At 43.7% G+C, this 16,188-nt stretch overlaps 1 protein-coding gene across 3 annotated transcripts in view; it reads right to left on the reverse strand.

The window, feature by feature from the left end:
* The window catches only part of Grin2b (glutamate ionotropic receptor NMDA type subunit 2B), a 454,116-nt gene that overhangs the window by 50,786 nt on the left and 387,142 nt on the right, over nt 1–16,188 (reverse strand). For all 3 annotated transcript variants that reach the window (XM_051155469.1, XM_051155468.1, XM_051155467.1), the window contains exons 5-9: nt 14,539–14,741; nt 13,657–13,828; nt 13,095–13,248; nt 9,028–9,153; nt 6,422–6,651 (exon numbers count right to left, since the gene is read on the reverse strand). In XM_051155469.1, the coding sequence (XP_051011426.1) occupies nt 6,422–6,651; nt 9,028–9,153; nt 13,095–13,248; nt 13,657–13,828; nt 14,539–14,741 (885 nt within the window). The remainder of the gene's footprint in view (nt 1–6,421; nt 6,652–9,027; nt 9,154–13,094; nt 13,249–13,656; nt 13,829–14,538; nt 14,742–16,188) is intronic.

Consider the following 16,188-nt stretch of genomic DNA (forward strand, 5'->3'; position numbering starts at 1 on the left):
GTGAATACTGGTTCACCTTCAGCCTGAGAGCTTTGGTTTATTCTGGACTCATTTGAGCAGGGGTTATGCTGACAGGGAAAAGATAGGCTTGCCGTGGGACGGTGGTCCATGAAAACCATTGGCTTGGCTCTGACAATTAAGAGGGAGGAAAAAAAAAAAAACCAGATGTTCCTTCCTTGACCCTGTGGATTTTGTACTCCAATATGCTCCTAGGATGGGAGGACTTCTATTCACCCACCATTTCCAGAAGAAATATTCTCTATCAGCTTTTCCCAAAGGACATGTTGTTAGGGGTGGTGACACACATTTGTAACCCTAGAATTTGGCAGGTGGAGGGCAGGAGGATCAAGGCCAGGCTCAGCAACATAATGGGTTGGAAGCCAGACACATGAAACCCTGGCTATAAATAAATAAATAAATAAATAAATACTTTATTAAAAATCTTAAAGACAGTTTTAAAAAAAAGGCATGCCCTTTAACAGCCCCAGAGGACTCGTATGCATGGCCCATACCTTGCATTTTGCTCACCTACCTGGATGTCCAACCCAGGCCCTCATTGTTAGTGATTTGGCTCATTAGTCATGCCTGATGTTTCTACTAAGCTATTCTTAGCCCAGTATTCCAATGATTTGACCAAGATGGTCTCAGGCAGAGCCAGGGTGTGACAGATCTGGTTTGAGGTTAGCTGTCTCCTGCTGGCTTTCAGCCTAAAGTTAATAGAGCAAGGAAAATACATTTGTAGGATGGACATCATGGCCCCGTTTCCTCACGTTAAACTCACTGACATCTAGTTGTTTCAGGATGGTAGGCCCTATAAAAATGCTCATCAGGAAACTGCTCTCCCTCCGGTTTGTGCGTTTGTTTGTTTGTTTGTATGTTGACTTAAAGGTCATGCCCTACTGTTACTAGAACAGACTATTACAGGCTTGGTAATTTATAAAGAAATGTATTCTCTGTTGTCCTAGAAGCTAGCAAGCTTGGGACATGCCATCAGTACTTGGGAAAGGCCTTCCAGTTGTGTCAAAACATGGCCGAGAGCATCGCATTGTGAGGAAGCCAGTGCACATGACAGCAGAGAGGAAGACATCTGAGAAAACCAAACTTACATCCATAACAAAGCCGGGCTATGGCAACTAGTCCACTTCCAAGATAGTGACATTAGTCCATTCATAGGGCAGAGCCCTCATAACCTGATCACACTTTAATCCTGCTACAATGTTAGTTTCATTTCAACCTGAGTTTGGCAGGGGACATTCAACCCATATTACTTGCCTTGATGCCAAAAAGAGACACAGTAGCTTCCAGACTCAATGAAATACTGCAGAAACCCAGAGTCATTCTCTACTTAGAAAAGCTAAGGGTCCTCACTCATGTTATGTGGCCATCCTTGCTGTTCTTCCATTGTTGCATGCAGGCCCGAGGACACTGAGCCAGGGTAGAACACTTGCCTACCAATGCTGCGTGGGCAAAGACTGCTACTGTCTGCATAGGTGTACGGGTTGTCAATGAAGTTTTTCTAGCTCCTTCAGGAAATAACCTGCAAAATATAACTCGAGGGTATGACAGCAGTGGTTGGAATGTATGAAGCAGAATGTCGCCAGAAATCCCAAGGGACTCAGTAGCCACTCAGGCAGCCTGCTGTGGCCTCAGCCATCTCTGTCTCCCACAGCTTCCCTTAAATCCAACCTCACCCCACTGCCTCCATCAGCGATCCTTCTCTCTCCTGGCACCGCCATTTGCTGCCATCCAACGATGGCGTAAAGGTCAGTGTTTGCTTTATGTCCAGGCTAAAGTCAATTTGAAAGTCATTAGCCTTCCCAAGTACTGAAAAATCACTGTTATTGTCTATTTAAATGATGCGTTTGAAAGATTTATCAAACAAGTGCAAATGTTAGATTACTATCTAAATTATTATGGCTTAATTAATTAGATAGCTTAATTTTTAGTGCAGGGAAACGATTTAGCTTGTTAAACTTTGATAAGGTATATGGGGGAGGTAGGAAAAGGGTGATTAACTAGAAAAAGCATCAGATTCTAAATAGTGTGGCACGCTAGTGGGGGTGATATGGGGGCTGAGAATACTGTAAAGGCACATTACTTAACCTCTAAGCTTCAATCGCCTCATCTACAGATAAAGATATTAACGATACCATTACACAAGACCGTCTCTGCGACGTGTTTGGCATTATGCCTGGCTTAAAAGGAGCTGAAAAAAAGTGTTAGCCAAGAGAGTGCTGAAGTATCATCAGTAACAATAACAGTGGTGATCTTTATCAACAGTAGTAAGATCAGTGGTGATATAATGTGCCCTGAGAAAAGCTGGGTCAAGTAGACCCAAAACAGCCAGTTAATAAAAGGGTAGAGAATTAAATAAGAATTAACTAGAGCAGAGGCAGGCATGGCTCTACCAGCTGCTACCAAAACCATCTCAGTGTTTTGGGATCCTTAGTAAATGGTGCCTCCTTGGCGGAAGTGAATTGTTGGAGGCGGGGCTTGAAGCTCCACCGCCTACTTCCTGTTTGTTCTCTGCCCCCTGAGTGCTGAAGCAGTGTGGCAAGCCATTGCGGTCTCCTCCTTGTGCCGTGCTGTGCTTCCCTTACCATGACCAACTGCATCCCTTCCCATGAGCTGGAATAAACCCTTCCCTCCTTATGTTCCTCTTCCTAGCTGTTTTGTCACTGCAATAAGAAATAAACTAGTATATTAATCTTAGCCCGTGTTATAACTTTGTGTAGGATCCTCTACAGGGGAGGCATCCTGGGAGAATAGTTTGAGAATCAAGGACTCAGGGTTTGTTGCTTGGCTCTGTCACATGATGTGTGTGACTTCAGGGGAGTGCCTAAGCTTCTCAGAGTTGCAGTGTCCTTATGGGAAATGGGAATAATCACTCCTGGATAAAAGGTCATATGAAGAGCACATACATATACGGCAAAGGTGATGTACCTAGCACCCAGCAAGTACTGTGGGTGGATGTCTATCCCCTTCATACTATGTTTGGCAGACAGAAAAATAGAACATCCATCTGGACAGGTGAGAAACATAGGGACAATCACTATGGGCTCATCGTTCACAGGAAAAAGATGCCAGAAACTTCCTTACACCTCCCTCCCACCCGGGTGTCTGAAGGAACGTACAGTAGGGTTGTCAGAAGGCTTGCCTATCCACGTTTTATTACATCATGTGATAGTTTTGGGTTTACCACTGTGCACTACAAACAAAGAGAGGGTGTGCAGGAGGCGCAGCACAGAAAGAGGTATCCTCAAGTGAAATCTCAGCACACCTCTTCTTCTTGCCTAAATAGTGAGGACCATTTCTTAAGCTATAAATGTAAGAGCTACGGATAGCTTCACATTGTCATTCTGAGGTGTTTACCAGTTGATTCGAATGACACAGATAATATGTCCGAACAAGCTTCAAAACCCCTCTCCACGGTGAATGTTATTTTCCTTGACGGAAATGTGATTTCATTGGAAAAAAATTCTTACAAATCATCTCATTTCTACTCTCAATAATATTATTTCAATGCATCCATTATTTTCCTTTTCCTAAATTAAAATAATATGCTTTCTCATGTGTATTACCATGCCAGTCCCAAGATTTTGTTTTCTTTGGCTGTTTTGAAGTAAAGCTAATATGAATTTTGACATTTTAAGTATACTTTCAAAACACTCTCCTCTGAATTTTATAACTGTTCCTGACACTAATATGCAGTCATATGTCATTAGTTACTTAAATGTTTTCTATAATTATGTAGATTATGTTGACACTTTCTGGTGGGATGCTTGTAATTTACTATTTTGTCACTTGTGATGTTCTGAAATACAGCAGATAACCATTCCCATCCTTTCTAGATTAAGCAGCTGCTGAAGTCTCCTCTGTATTGTGGCTTTATTTCCCTGTAGTACTGCATCCACTGTGGGCATAGGAGGCTCATAAACACATGGATTCTTTCTCCATGCTCACATGGACCTTTTATTTTGTTGTTCTAGTAATGACCAAATAATGTTGACGGTAGCATTCATAGAGAGAAATACTATTATATATGAGTCTTAAGATTATTGTACAGAACATGGAAGGCATGTTATAATAAAGGCCTGAGTAATTGTCATGAAAAGGAGCCTGATGATCTGCCCAGATCAGCCTGGGAGAGTTCCACAGGTAAACGATCTCTAATCTGGGTTTGCTTTAGTTAAAGGTAGCAGTCTAGCAAGTGAGAACTGGGAAGAAAAATCTCCAAGGCAGATTCCTGGATGAGCCATGGTCAAGCATGATGAAGAGTTAAGGATGCCTAGGATGCAGGATGCAAGCCTTGGCAAGAGACACTGGAGAGCTGGCAGTCTTCATAAAGGGCATGGAAGCCACATTAGGGGAAAATCAAGCAGCTGTGTTTATTATATGTAAAATTACTGATGTGATCTAATTTCTGGGAAAACAACAGTATGATAGACAGGCTCACGTTTTCTCTGCTATAAGTAGCCTAGGATGGCCATAAGGGAAGGAAAACCCTTCCTCCCTATCTCAACTATTTTTAGTTCAAATAGAACAAACACATTCCAGATTGTTTCTGGGTGAAATGAAGGTATGAGAGAGACAAACACAGTGTTGGGAGAAATTAGTAGAGACATCTGAAGAAAACAATAAGCAAATATAGTACGTTATCATCACATGGCAACTGACAGTGTCAAAAAGTGCTGTGACTCACCATTCTGTTGCCATGTTGATGCATAGTGACATGAACTTGCCAATTATGGCCAATCCATGCTTGGGAGTCTGATCCACTACACCTTTTCCAAATCAATGCAAGGTGACATGTTCCCATGATTTGGCCACATTTTGATGACAACCAGAGTACCATATCTCTGACAAGTGAGATTCTGGTACAGCCACGATTTAGGATGGATGCGGCCTACCTAATGTATATCAAGGTCAAGTGGAGACAGTGGTGAAGGTTGGTAGGGAGGAGGGATGAAAGCTGTCTACCTCAAACCCTACTTAGCACCATAATGACAAAGGATGCTCATGATGGAACCAAAGCAAGAGGGAGGTATAAAAATGAATCAAGTAATAAATGAATGAACATAGAAATAGATGTGTAATAAGTTATGGGTTAGAGCAGTAAGTGATGCTTTAGGAAGGGAGAAGGACATTAGATGAAAGAGAAAACATTTTTAAATTTAAATAAAAAGAAATAAAAATAATTTAAAGAAAAGTAAATCAAAAGGAAGACAAATAAGATAAACCAAAACATATAACATATCCCATATAAGCAGTGAATATTAGTGTGTTTCTCTTTCACACACAGACACTCACATATGCACATACCCATGTGCACAGGCACTCTCACACAGACAAGCATATGCACACAAAACACACCGTGAAATCCCTTCAAGGAACTGTTTCTCTTTCTCATACTCTTCTGCGAATCCTTGGTGAATGAAGAATCATGGAGTGAGGAACTGGCCCAGGGGCCAAGACAGTATCTTCTCCTAAAGACCCCCACCCATTGGTCTGAACATACATCCATCTCTCTAACAGGGCTTCATCCTGGAAGTGGAAATAGAAAGTCACTTTCTAATTTTTTTTTTTTTAATTCAAAACCAGGAAATGTGTTGCAAGTGAAAGAATGCAAAATTCTTTGGGCTCAAGCTTTTCCAGACACACTGCCAACACAGCCCTTCTAGTCTCAGACCATCATGGTTGTCGCATTTCCTGGGGGACAATTTTCCCATGGAAACTGGCATGCTTCAGGCTGACCTACATGGCTCCATGCATTTAGAGCAGGTTTTGTGTCCCTCAGCCCGGAAAGATGGAGACCAGTAGATGCCTCCCTTCCTCTCTCCAATGCCAGGCGGATGGGGAGGACCGCCATTGGTATGGGAGCAACCCACTCATCTGCACCACACAGGGGCGACCATGCATTCAATAGCACTTCTCTCCAAGATGTAATGTGAACAACCCTTCTGCCCAGCCCTAGGAACACACGAGTGCGCTGAGAAACAAAGGGAGAGCCCACAACTGAACACTGCCAGGAAGAAAATGAGATGTAACGCTCTAGTATGCCCAGTGTGGGTACACAGGGGCAACCCTCTAATAACACAGCAAATAAGCAACCCTGAGCTGAGAGGCCACCCAACTGCATCTAACAAGAGCTGCTATGTACTCGGAGAACCTGCTAGCATACCAAGCCCCTTATTTGCAGCCCAGGGCTCCCTTGTGACAACCTTTTAGGACTCAGAAGGCAAGCGTGAAGGAGTATTAATTCGGTAGGGAACCCAGCTTCTGTGCACATGTCCCAGTTGAAGAAAACACAAGAAAGAGCCGTTGATTCTAAACATTTAGAAAATTACCAGGTTCACGAGAACTTTGAGTATGGCTCAGGACAGGATAGAGAAAGATGGGAGGTTTTTAATGGGTCTCTTACCTTCTTGTCACTCAGGCCAGAAACCTGGTCCACATACTCCTCTTGGATCATGAAGGCTGCTAAGTTGGCAGTGTAGCTGGCCAGGAAAATGACAGCAAAGAAGGCCCACACTGACACCATGATCTTGGACGTGGTCCCCTTTGGGTTCTGCACAGGTACGGAGTTGTTAAACACCAGACCCCAGAGTAACCAAATTGCTTTGCCGATGGTGAAAGATGGGCCGCCTGGCTCTGGTGTAACATAAAAGACGTGGAAAGAAGGTTAACCCTGAATCACTGGATCTGTTTCAATCTATAAGTACCCAGGGTTGAAAGTGCCTGACAAGAGCAGGAAACCCCTCCACTGATCCACTCTAATGACAGCTTTACAATTCAGGAGCATGTGTCCCCTCTGGGAGCCTAGGGAAGGCAGAAGAGGGTTTCTTAAAGACAAAGCCAGAGCCGTGGGAGTGTGGAGAGGTCTTTCTCCTACTCAAACTCTTCCCATCTGCATATATAAGAGACCATCAAGTTCACATGAAAATTGAGTTACAACGGCCAACTGTTTCAATATGGTTCCATTGACCCTCCCCCCTTTTCTTAAATGTTACCATTACCTATCAAGGAAGTATTTTAACTTTCAAGACAGCAGCAAGAATCATGTGAGACCCCTTCCTACCATGGCCATAGACTTCCATGTGCAGTTTTCCCAGTGCTGGGTGATTGAACGTACTCATAGCTAAGTTTCCTTTAGCTTCTAGCCCTTAGCAGCTGATGTCTTTACAATGGATTTGATTGCCCTACTCCCTCCAACGCAACCCTTCCCAACTGGCATGCTACAGCAGTGGGATTCTGCACACAGAAGCCCGGAGAGGAGACCATTGACTCTCAGGCCTGGCCATGGACATCTAGAATAAAACAATAAGTAGCTGTTCTTGACAGATGTCCTTCTGTCTGATCTTAGGGCCTCTGCCCATCAAGGATGCGTGACTTGTCTGGTGTCCCTGCTTGGTTAGGGAACGACTGTGTGTGTTATTAGGATCTTTGTGCACACTTCCACTGCAGAAACAAATGTCTGCCCACCGCGCTTTCCAATATATTAGCAAAGGTCTTGGGACATTTGCTGTGACCCTGACGACATGTGCTCAGGCAATTACATCATCAGGGACTGTGCCGGTTGAACCTGTTATCTAAGTGTGCACAGACAGCTGCACCTGTGGACTTGTGTTGATGCAGCAGACGTGTACGTGGAAAGTTGTTTATGAAGTTTTGCAAGCTGCACTGCTCTAGGGAGACTTGAGACTTAGTGGGGACTGGGCTGAGTTCCTCTGTAAAGACAGTATCCTAAGATAAGATGAGCAATCCTGGGCTCTTGTACTGTGTTTGTATATTATGGTTTCTATTTTTTTCCCCAGGGTGAGCAGGCAGTCTACAGTACCTTCGGCTCTTAACAATGTTGACGTTTGTCCACACTTATGCGAACCGCAGATGGTTTACTTACTAGAACCTTCAGGTTAGAATACAGGTCTCTGCTTCAAGCTAGCCTTTAGATAGGTGAGAAGTCATTGGCCCCACCGTATTATAGAGACATGTAAAACTCCACCTCAGAAAATACACCAAAATACAAGGCAGGGTAGCACTTGGAAGTCCACTAAATGAGCAATAGCTCGCAGTTTGGACTGTGAATCCCACCGAAACATGACTGGCATATTGACTGAACATTGCTGCCTGGTGACCACCCTAGAGGTTCTTATTAAACAGATACAGAATGAATCTGGTTATTCTAATACGTCCAAGGTAAATAAGTGCTATTTTGAAACATATTTTATCTAAGCCTCATCCCAGGTTTAGTAAATCAGTAGATTGGGTCCAAGCACCTTTTAAGTGCCCTATATGAAATTCATATTATTCAAGATGAAGAATCTGTCCACTTGGTGGTACATTCCAGAGTAGCTAGAATTCTAGAAGAGTTTTAATCCTGGGCTCTTATGAAATTCTGGAGGAACTTCATGTACCCAGATTCTCACGACTCCTTCAGAAGTCTGATGAACTTTCCAAACATGTCAAAAATACTTCAAACATATGGCCAGTTGCCCATGTTGATGCCCATCTATCCAGAAAACAAGACCATTCTATAGTAGCTACAAGTGAGAACTGATCTTCTGTGTCCACGTTATTTTAAGCATGCCACTTTCATACTCCCTGGGAGAGGTGTTAGGTCAGAGACACATGCTATGGACACTTTGTAACTCAGTATCTCCCTTTAACCATGGGAAGCTCTGATGGTCGCAATAGTCTTCATGTACCCTCAGGGCAGTCTAACTTTTCTTATGCTTACTGTGTGTGTATGAAAAAGCATGACTTCCCCCCTAACAATTCTCCCAATAAGTTGCCTGGAACCAGTGCCCATGCATGTGTAACCATCTTTATTATCAGTCATTCTTCTTCAGGATCCCGGGGGCTCGTATATGTACCAAAAGAAGATGGAGAGAATCTAGCACACGTTTTAAGTGCATGTCCCTAAGGCACTGCTACTCTGACAGGCAGAAGTGCTAATGGGTATAATGGTTCTGCGTGGTAGAGTAGAGGGGAGAAAGGTGAGGTCATAGGAGTTCCGCGCAGCCTTACCTCGGCCATCAGCGAGGCACCTGTTGTATCCCACAGGGCTGAAGTATTCAAAGACAAAGACAGCCACAGCAGAGACGATGAGCAGCATCACAAACATCATCACCCACACGTCAGCGCTGAATGGCTCTGGGAAGAAAAGCCGGACAGAGCTCAGGGTCAGATCAGAGAACAAACAGCTCGTCAGTTCTATAGCCAGCTGCCCAATGCAAACACCTCTTTTAAGAGGAGCAAAAGCCACAAGTGCGCTGTGTGCCCTCAGAGAGTCAGGGTTGACTCAGGAAGACATAAGAGATGCTCAAGCGGCCCATTCTCCTCCTGGATGTGTAAAGACCCTTTTATTTCAAATACATAAAGACCCCATCGTGCTCTCTCAAGCCTTTCTGGGTTTATTGGGAAGGTTTCTGCCCCTCTTGGAAACATTCCTGGATGTTTCAATGAGCGATGCTGCTGGAAGGAGTGGATATGCTTTATGTCCTTATCAACATAGTCGTACCATGAAGGAGAAAACACAAAAGCCTTCCCGAGTGCTTGTGATCTTGTGGACCAATTCTTGACAAATAAATGTAGGTATTGCTTTAGAGTGGAATCAGCTCAGCAATACTGTCATACAGGGAATAACCATTCCTGTTCTCACTTGTGGCCACACACAACTCCTAGTGTCCTCCATCCAGCCTGCATTTACTTTTCCAGCCTACCTTGTTGTGGGATACCATACTAGACATCATTAAGATATGAGAATATGCTGGGCGTGGTGGCTCACGCCTTTAATCCCAGTACTCAGGAGGCAGAGGCAGGCGGATCTCTGTGAGTTCGAGGCCAGCCTGGTCTACAAAGCGAGTCTAGGACAGCCAAGGCTACACAGAGAAACCCTGTCTCAAAAAACAAACAAACAAAAAAAGATATGAGAATATAAGTCAACCAGTTTAAAAAACAAAACAAAGTAACTACCAGGCTGCGGCGGTGCACACCTTTAATACCAGCACTTGGGAAGCAGAGGCAAGCAAATCTCTATGAGTTCGAGGCCAGCCTGGTCTGTAGAAAGAGTTCCAGGACAGCCAAGGCTACACAAAGAAAGCCTGTCTCAAACAACAACAACCAAAACTATCTACGTTAACTAACAGTGTCTGCCATAGTGGAGATTTTGCAGATAACAGGGAAATAGGCATAGTTTGTGACTCACAAAGCAGCTCCAACCTGTCTCCTATCACTAACGAATGGTACTGATTGGTTGAGGCTGGACAAGAGAGCAAGACTCCCCTATGTACGTTTCCTCTAGTACCTTCCATCATATTTGCTAAGTCTAGTCTGGCTCAGTTAAATCTCTTTAGCTTAGTTGCACTCATTTGCTGAACACTATATCCCAAAAGCCATCTCTATGATGCCTCAGACACGAAAAAATGATCATAATTCTGCCCTCATGATACAGTGCCTCTCAATTGTGTCCCCAAAATAGTTCTGGCCTTTTTAGCTGTCACATCACATTGTAAACTCATAATAAGTGAATTAACATGCTGTTTCCCCCTTCTTCCAAGTCATTAATAAAGATGAAGTTGAAGGGGTGGGGGGGGGAATTGGCTGAAAATTAGAAAATATATTTCCCACTCTGAAACCTACTTTATTATTGAATTTCCAAAGGGATTATAAAAGCCCTGGGTCACTTAATCAACTTAAAAATACCCTTTACAAAGCCGCAGAGCTTAACACACCAACTGTTAAATGCAAAGCCTTTCAGTGGCAGCAGGGGCTCAAGCCTACATGGTACATTTGAGTCGGCTTCCTCTGGTGTGGGGAAAACCTCCTCCACCCTTGACTATAGTTGGTGAAAATTCCACCCTGGCTTCATGCCTTCCTGTGATTGGCCAAGAACTGAATGAAAGCTTCCCATCTGTGTTACCACCCCTCCAGCACCTCCTCAATGTCTTCTAGCTCGGGGCAACTTTCTGCAAACAAATGTACCAAACATCTTTATTGATCTCTACAATTTATAAAGGGCTTCTCCATATATCATTATTCATAAGCCTTTCAATGGGTCTTTCATTATGGGGTAGCTATATTTATTTTACAGAGGAGAAAATTAAGTACAAAAAGTAAAGGTTCTTTCTACGCTCACGCTCAAAAAAATGGCAGTCAGACTATACCCTGAAGCCTTGCCTAGCACTTCCATCAGCATTAGGTCGCTTATTTGTCTCTGTCCATCACAATGGCTCCAGGTTGTAGAGTGGGCTAGAACACAGGCTACGATGACAACCACACCTTGCTTTATCACAGAACTCCTGGAAAAGGCTTAACTCACCCAAGATGTCATGCCTAACAATGAACCTAGTAACAACATCAATGATTTCATATAACCAAAGCATTCCTACATGGCTGGTAGTCAGCGAACGCTGGCATCTGTTTCTCTCATAATTAATGAGCCAATCCTTCTCCAGACACTCACAGGAAGAAGATATTCTGTTTAACATTTCCAGAATTCCAAGTCTAACTAGATAGAATTGAGACTAGAACCTACTCTATGTCTCATAATGCTTCCGTCTTCCTTATAAAGGAAGCTTGCAAGTAAGTTATACCCAGAGGCGACAAAGATGGACACTTCAGTGTGTATGACCTAGTAACAGTGCATGTAAATCAGTAGGGACAGAATTTGCTTCATCATGAATAAGAAGATTGGCTAAGAAACTTAAGCAACTTATAGAAAAGTTTTGGAGAATCTATAAATCCACTTAGTAGTATATTAATCAAATTAATTCCTGATATGCAGAGTTTAAATAAAGACCAGTCATTGTGTCTTCTAATATTCTCATTTAAAAAATGTTCTTCTCCTCAGAGTGATTATGACAGTCAGAAGGCTTGTAGCTTGCTTATGACTAGATGAGGCTTCCTGTCTTCTAGCCCAATGTTCTGTTTTCAAGGTGACATTTTATTTTCCAACCCTTGGCTCTATAGCCTCTGGGGGAAGATGGAGTGTGTTATGAGCTCACAAAACACCTCATCTAAGACCTTATCACCCAGTCTTAAATCATATCTAATGCTGTTTATAGTTGAGTAATGCTCGAAAGTGGGGAAATTAAGGTGAATTTTGGAGGAAGACGGTGAGAAGGGGGTAGGCGGAAGCAACAAGCCCTGGCTGGCAAAATCTCAGAAAAGTCACATGAAAACAAAAGTTTTCTGCGTGTGTTAGTCCTAAGGTCAATTTCTGAAGATAATTACAAAATGAATAGGTCTTTTGACGATGTGGTGGTTTGAATGAGACTCATGTATGTGTGTGCTAAGTCCCCAGTTGATAAACTGAAAGAATTAGACGTGGCCTTGCTGGAGGAGGTGTGGCCTTGTTGGAAGAGGTGTGGCCTTGCTGGAGGAGGTGTGGCCTTGTTTGAGGAGGTGTGGCCTTGTTAGAGAAGGTGTGGCCTTTTTGGAGAAGTGGGCTAGAGGTAGGCTTTGAGGTTTCAAAAGCCCACACCGGGCCCAGGGGCTTTCTCTCTCTGCCTGCTGCCTATGGATCAGGATATATAGCTCTCAGCTAGTGCCCCTGTGCCTGCTTCCTGCCAGGATACTAACAGACTAACCCTCTGAATTTTTAAGCAAATTCTCAAAGACTTTCTTTTATATGAGTGGCCTTGCTCATGGTGTCTCCATACAGTAATAAAACAGTAAATAAGACAAAAGATATCTAGACTTAGAAATTATTACAGCAGAAAGAAGTCTCAGAAGTCAATTAATTGAGATGTTACACTCTGTGGATGAGGAAAATGGACCTCCAGCATGGAGCAAACTTGCTCAAGATCAAGTGAACACTTAGTGATGAAAAGGGGACTAAATGGGGCCCTGATGACCATTCCAGTGGTGTTTCCTTGTAGGGCATCATACTTCCCCAATTTCTGGGTGTTCTTACTTTGTGTGTGTGTGTGTGTGTGTGTGTGTGTGTGTGTGTGTGTGTGTTTAAGTAATAAATACTCCCAAATGAATTCCCTGTCTGAATTGAGCCCTTGACAAACCACTTCCTGCAGTTGTTTCTCATTCCAACTTGTCCTTTGAGCTCATTTCCTGTCATCAGTAAACACTTCATTTACCTAAGAAGGCAGAAGGTGACACAGTCCCATTGCTGCGTGACACCATGACACTGATGCCAGTTTCTATGAAGGGCACAGAAAAATCGACCACCTCTGACCGCTCTTCATTGATAGTTAGTGACCCCACTGCCATGTAGGCCCTCTTCATGACCACCTAAAGAGAAATGCACAATGTTTCAATTAGACCATTCTGGAAGGCAAGTCCACACAAATAAAAATCTCATGGCCCAGCAATAACTTGGGCACCATCCTTTAAAATACCATTCTCCTGCTCTGCGGGTCTGTTGTTGGCCTGGGGCTCATCGATTCAGCTAAACTGGGTAGTGATAGGCATAAGGAAGACTTCCAGGCACTGGGATTGTAAGCACATGGGTTCTGGGATCAAACTCAGGTCACCGTGATTATGAGGCAAGCATGTAACTGGCTGAGCCTCTCTTTCCCCATCCCTCAGTTACTATTGTATATTTTGTTAAAGTCACAAGATAAACCTTTACAATGTTTAAACAAAACATAAGCGCACAATGGAGATGACTTTGTCATGACCTTGCCTCCTGATACTGACCTCACCAATCATGCCATTCCAGGTCCCATTGATTTTCTTTCCATGTTTGCCATTGGTCACCAGGTAAAGGTCATAGGTGAACTTCACAGACTTAGAAATTTTCTTCAGGATATCAATACAGAACCCCTTGCAGCATTTTTTGATGTAGCCTGGTTCCTCATCTGTTTTATTCCTACCCAGTTAAAGAAACAAACAAACAAAACAAAATTTTGTACAAGAAGGAAAAAAATTACTTTTTCATTAAAACTCCAACCTCAACCCTCACCCCCACAGAACAGTTTATTCCTAAGTGAGGAAAGAAACCAGACCTAGAACTGTGGTATTTTTAATTATCTCAATATCCTGAGCCATATCACGGCACAATTTTCAATGCTCCTTTGAAGTATAACATGGGTGAGGAAAAGGCATGTATCCCACAGGTTCAGTTTAATGAATTTTTCATCGATTTCATGGTTTTAATCAAAACCTGAATTTAGGATTCAAAAATGTCTTCAAGATCCTGAGATATTCAGTGGTCTCCCCTCAAGATGCTTCACTTCCCATGCTCATCAAAGAGTATTGTTACCCCCAACTTTTGATAGCATAAATCAAATATAGGTCTAATCCTCAAAATATTTCCACACTCCCAGAAACTGAAAACTCAGTGAACTTGAGGTCTCAGTCACTGAGGCTGGGCACATTCAAAGGAACCTTAACTTAGCAGGCATCCCCTCAGGGCAGAGTTTTAGATAAAGCCCACGCACATCTGATCAAAGCTCCCACTGGTCCCAGACCCCAGCAGCAGCTGAGAATTTTACAGGGCGCCTGATTCCAGGCCAGCAGACAGCACATCTGACTCTCGCCCAGGCTACCTAGAACCATCCACCTAGGGAGGCGTCATACTCAGAAATGATGCGCTTCTGGCAGGGGACCGTATTCCTCATGCAGGTTCCACTGAGAGGGTCCACACTTTCCACGATGACGAACGGCGCCTCCTCCAAGGTCACGATGCTCAGATGGTCGTCCTCTTGCTCTTCCGTCTCAGGACACATGCGGGGCCACACATAATATTTCATCTGCAGGGACTTGTCTTTCCACTTGCCCACCTGCACAGAGAGAGCAGAGAGAACAGCAACTGTAAGCCACAGCCTCTTAGCCTCCCCCAGGCCTCTCGGAATCATCTCAGAAGCAAAACAATTCCTGAAAAAACACAGTGGGGAGGATGCTTTCTAAAAACATGATGTTTATCTAACACTTGTTCTCTGCCTTCCTGATGCCGCAACCCATTAGTACAGTTGTTCATGTTGTGGTGACCCCAAGCCATGAAATTATTTTCACTGCTACTTCACAACTGTAAGTTTGCTACTGTTAGGAATTATGATGTAAATACCCTGAGAAAGGGCCATTCGACCCCAAAAGGGTCACATGTCCCACAGGTTAAGAACAGCTGTCACGAGGACTAACCTTTTCACTCGGTTACCTTACTTCACTTACTGCAATGGTGGGGGCACTCCCTAAACCTCATGGCTCCTGTATCACAAGCTGTGATGTTCTTGACCTTTCTGGATCACGTGGCTGTGGGGGTCTGCTTGTTTTACTTAACTATAATAAGAATCGTAATCTTGAGATCAGCAAAGAGTATTAGGGAAGATATAAGAATGCCTGTAGCCAACGAGCTAGCTGAGAGTGCTCTCAGTTGTACAGAAGCTCACTGGGGAATTGTTCAGACACCTAGAGATCTCTGATTTGAAATAAGATAACGTTGGTTCCAATGAAGGCAGACATTACTTGCTTGGAGAAGGGAGTGCGGTTGGGCTAGTGACAATTGCATGTGTCAATGCAGAGTTGTATCTGTTGGACTAAGAAGATATCCTGGGATGAAACAGGTTTCTCTGTGAGATACCACTTGTGGCCACAGAGACTCTGCCACCAATGCTAGGACACACCATTACTGGGGCCATAGAGACTATGCCACCATCACTGGGACACACCATTACTGGGGCCACAGAGACTATGCCACCATCACTGGGACACACCATTACTGGGGCCACAGAGACTATGCTACCATAGCTAGGACACACCATTACTGGGGCCATAGAGATATGCCACCATCACTAGGACACACCATTACTGGAGCCACAGAGACTCTGCCACCATCGCTGGGACACACCATTACTGGGGCCACAGAGACTATGCCACCATCGTTAATATGAAGGTGTGCATTGCCTGAATCACAAGTGGCAGACTTGCTGTCAGTCACCAGAAGAAATATGTGTGCTCAGCTGCCTTGTGGCAGAGGCCATCACCCCTGATCTTATGTAGAATCCATACACCCTTGTTTCTGGTTTCTTACTGTCATGGTACAAATGAGTTCATTTTAAAGGTAAAGAAATGATTTTAATTTTCCGTAGCTGAGCATCTTCAGTTGTTGCAGCCTCCCAGCCTACACTTTCTTCCATGCAGCTAAAGTGAGGCAGGTTGGTGACCAAGACTGTGAAATTATTTGGCTTATGTAACTCTAGAAATCAGTGAGAATCAGGGTATGGGCAGAAG

The sequence above is a fragment of the Acomys russatus genome, chromosome 13 (genome assembly GCF_903995435.1).
Source record: "Acomys russatus chromosome 13, mAcoRus1.1, whole genome shotgun sequence".
NCBI lineage: Eukaryota > Metazoa > Chordata > Mammalia > Rodentia > Muridae > Acomys > Acomys russatus.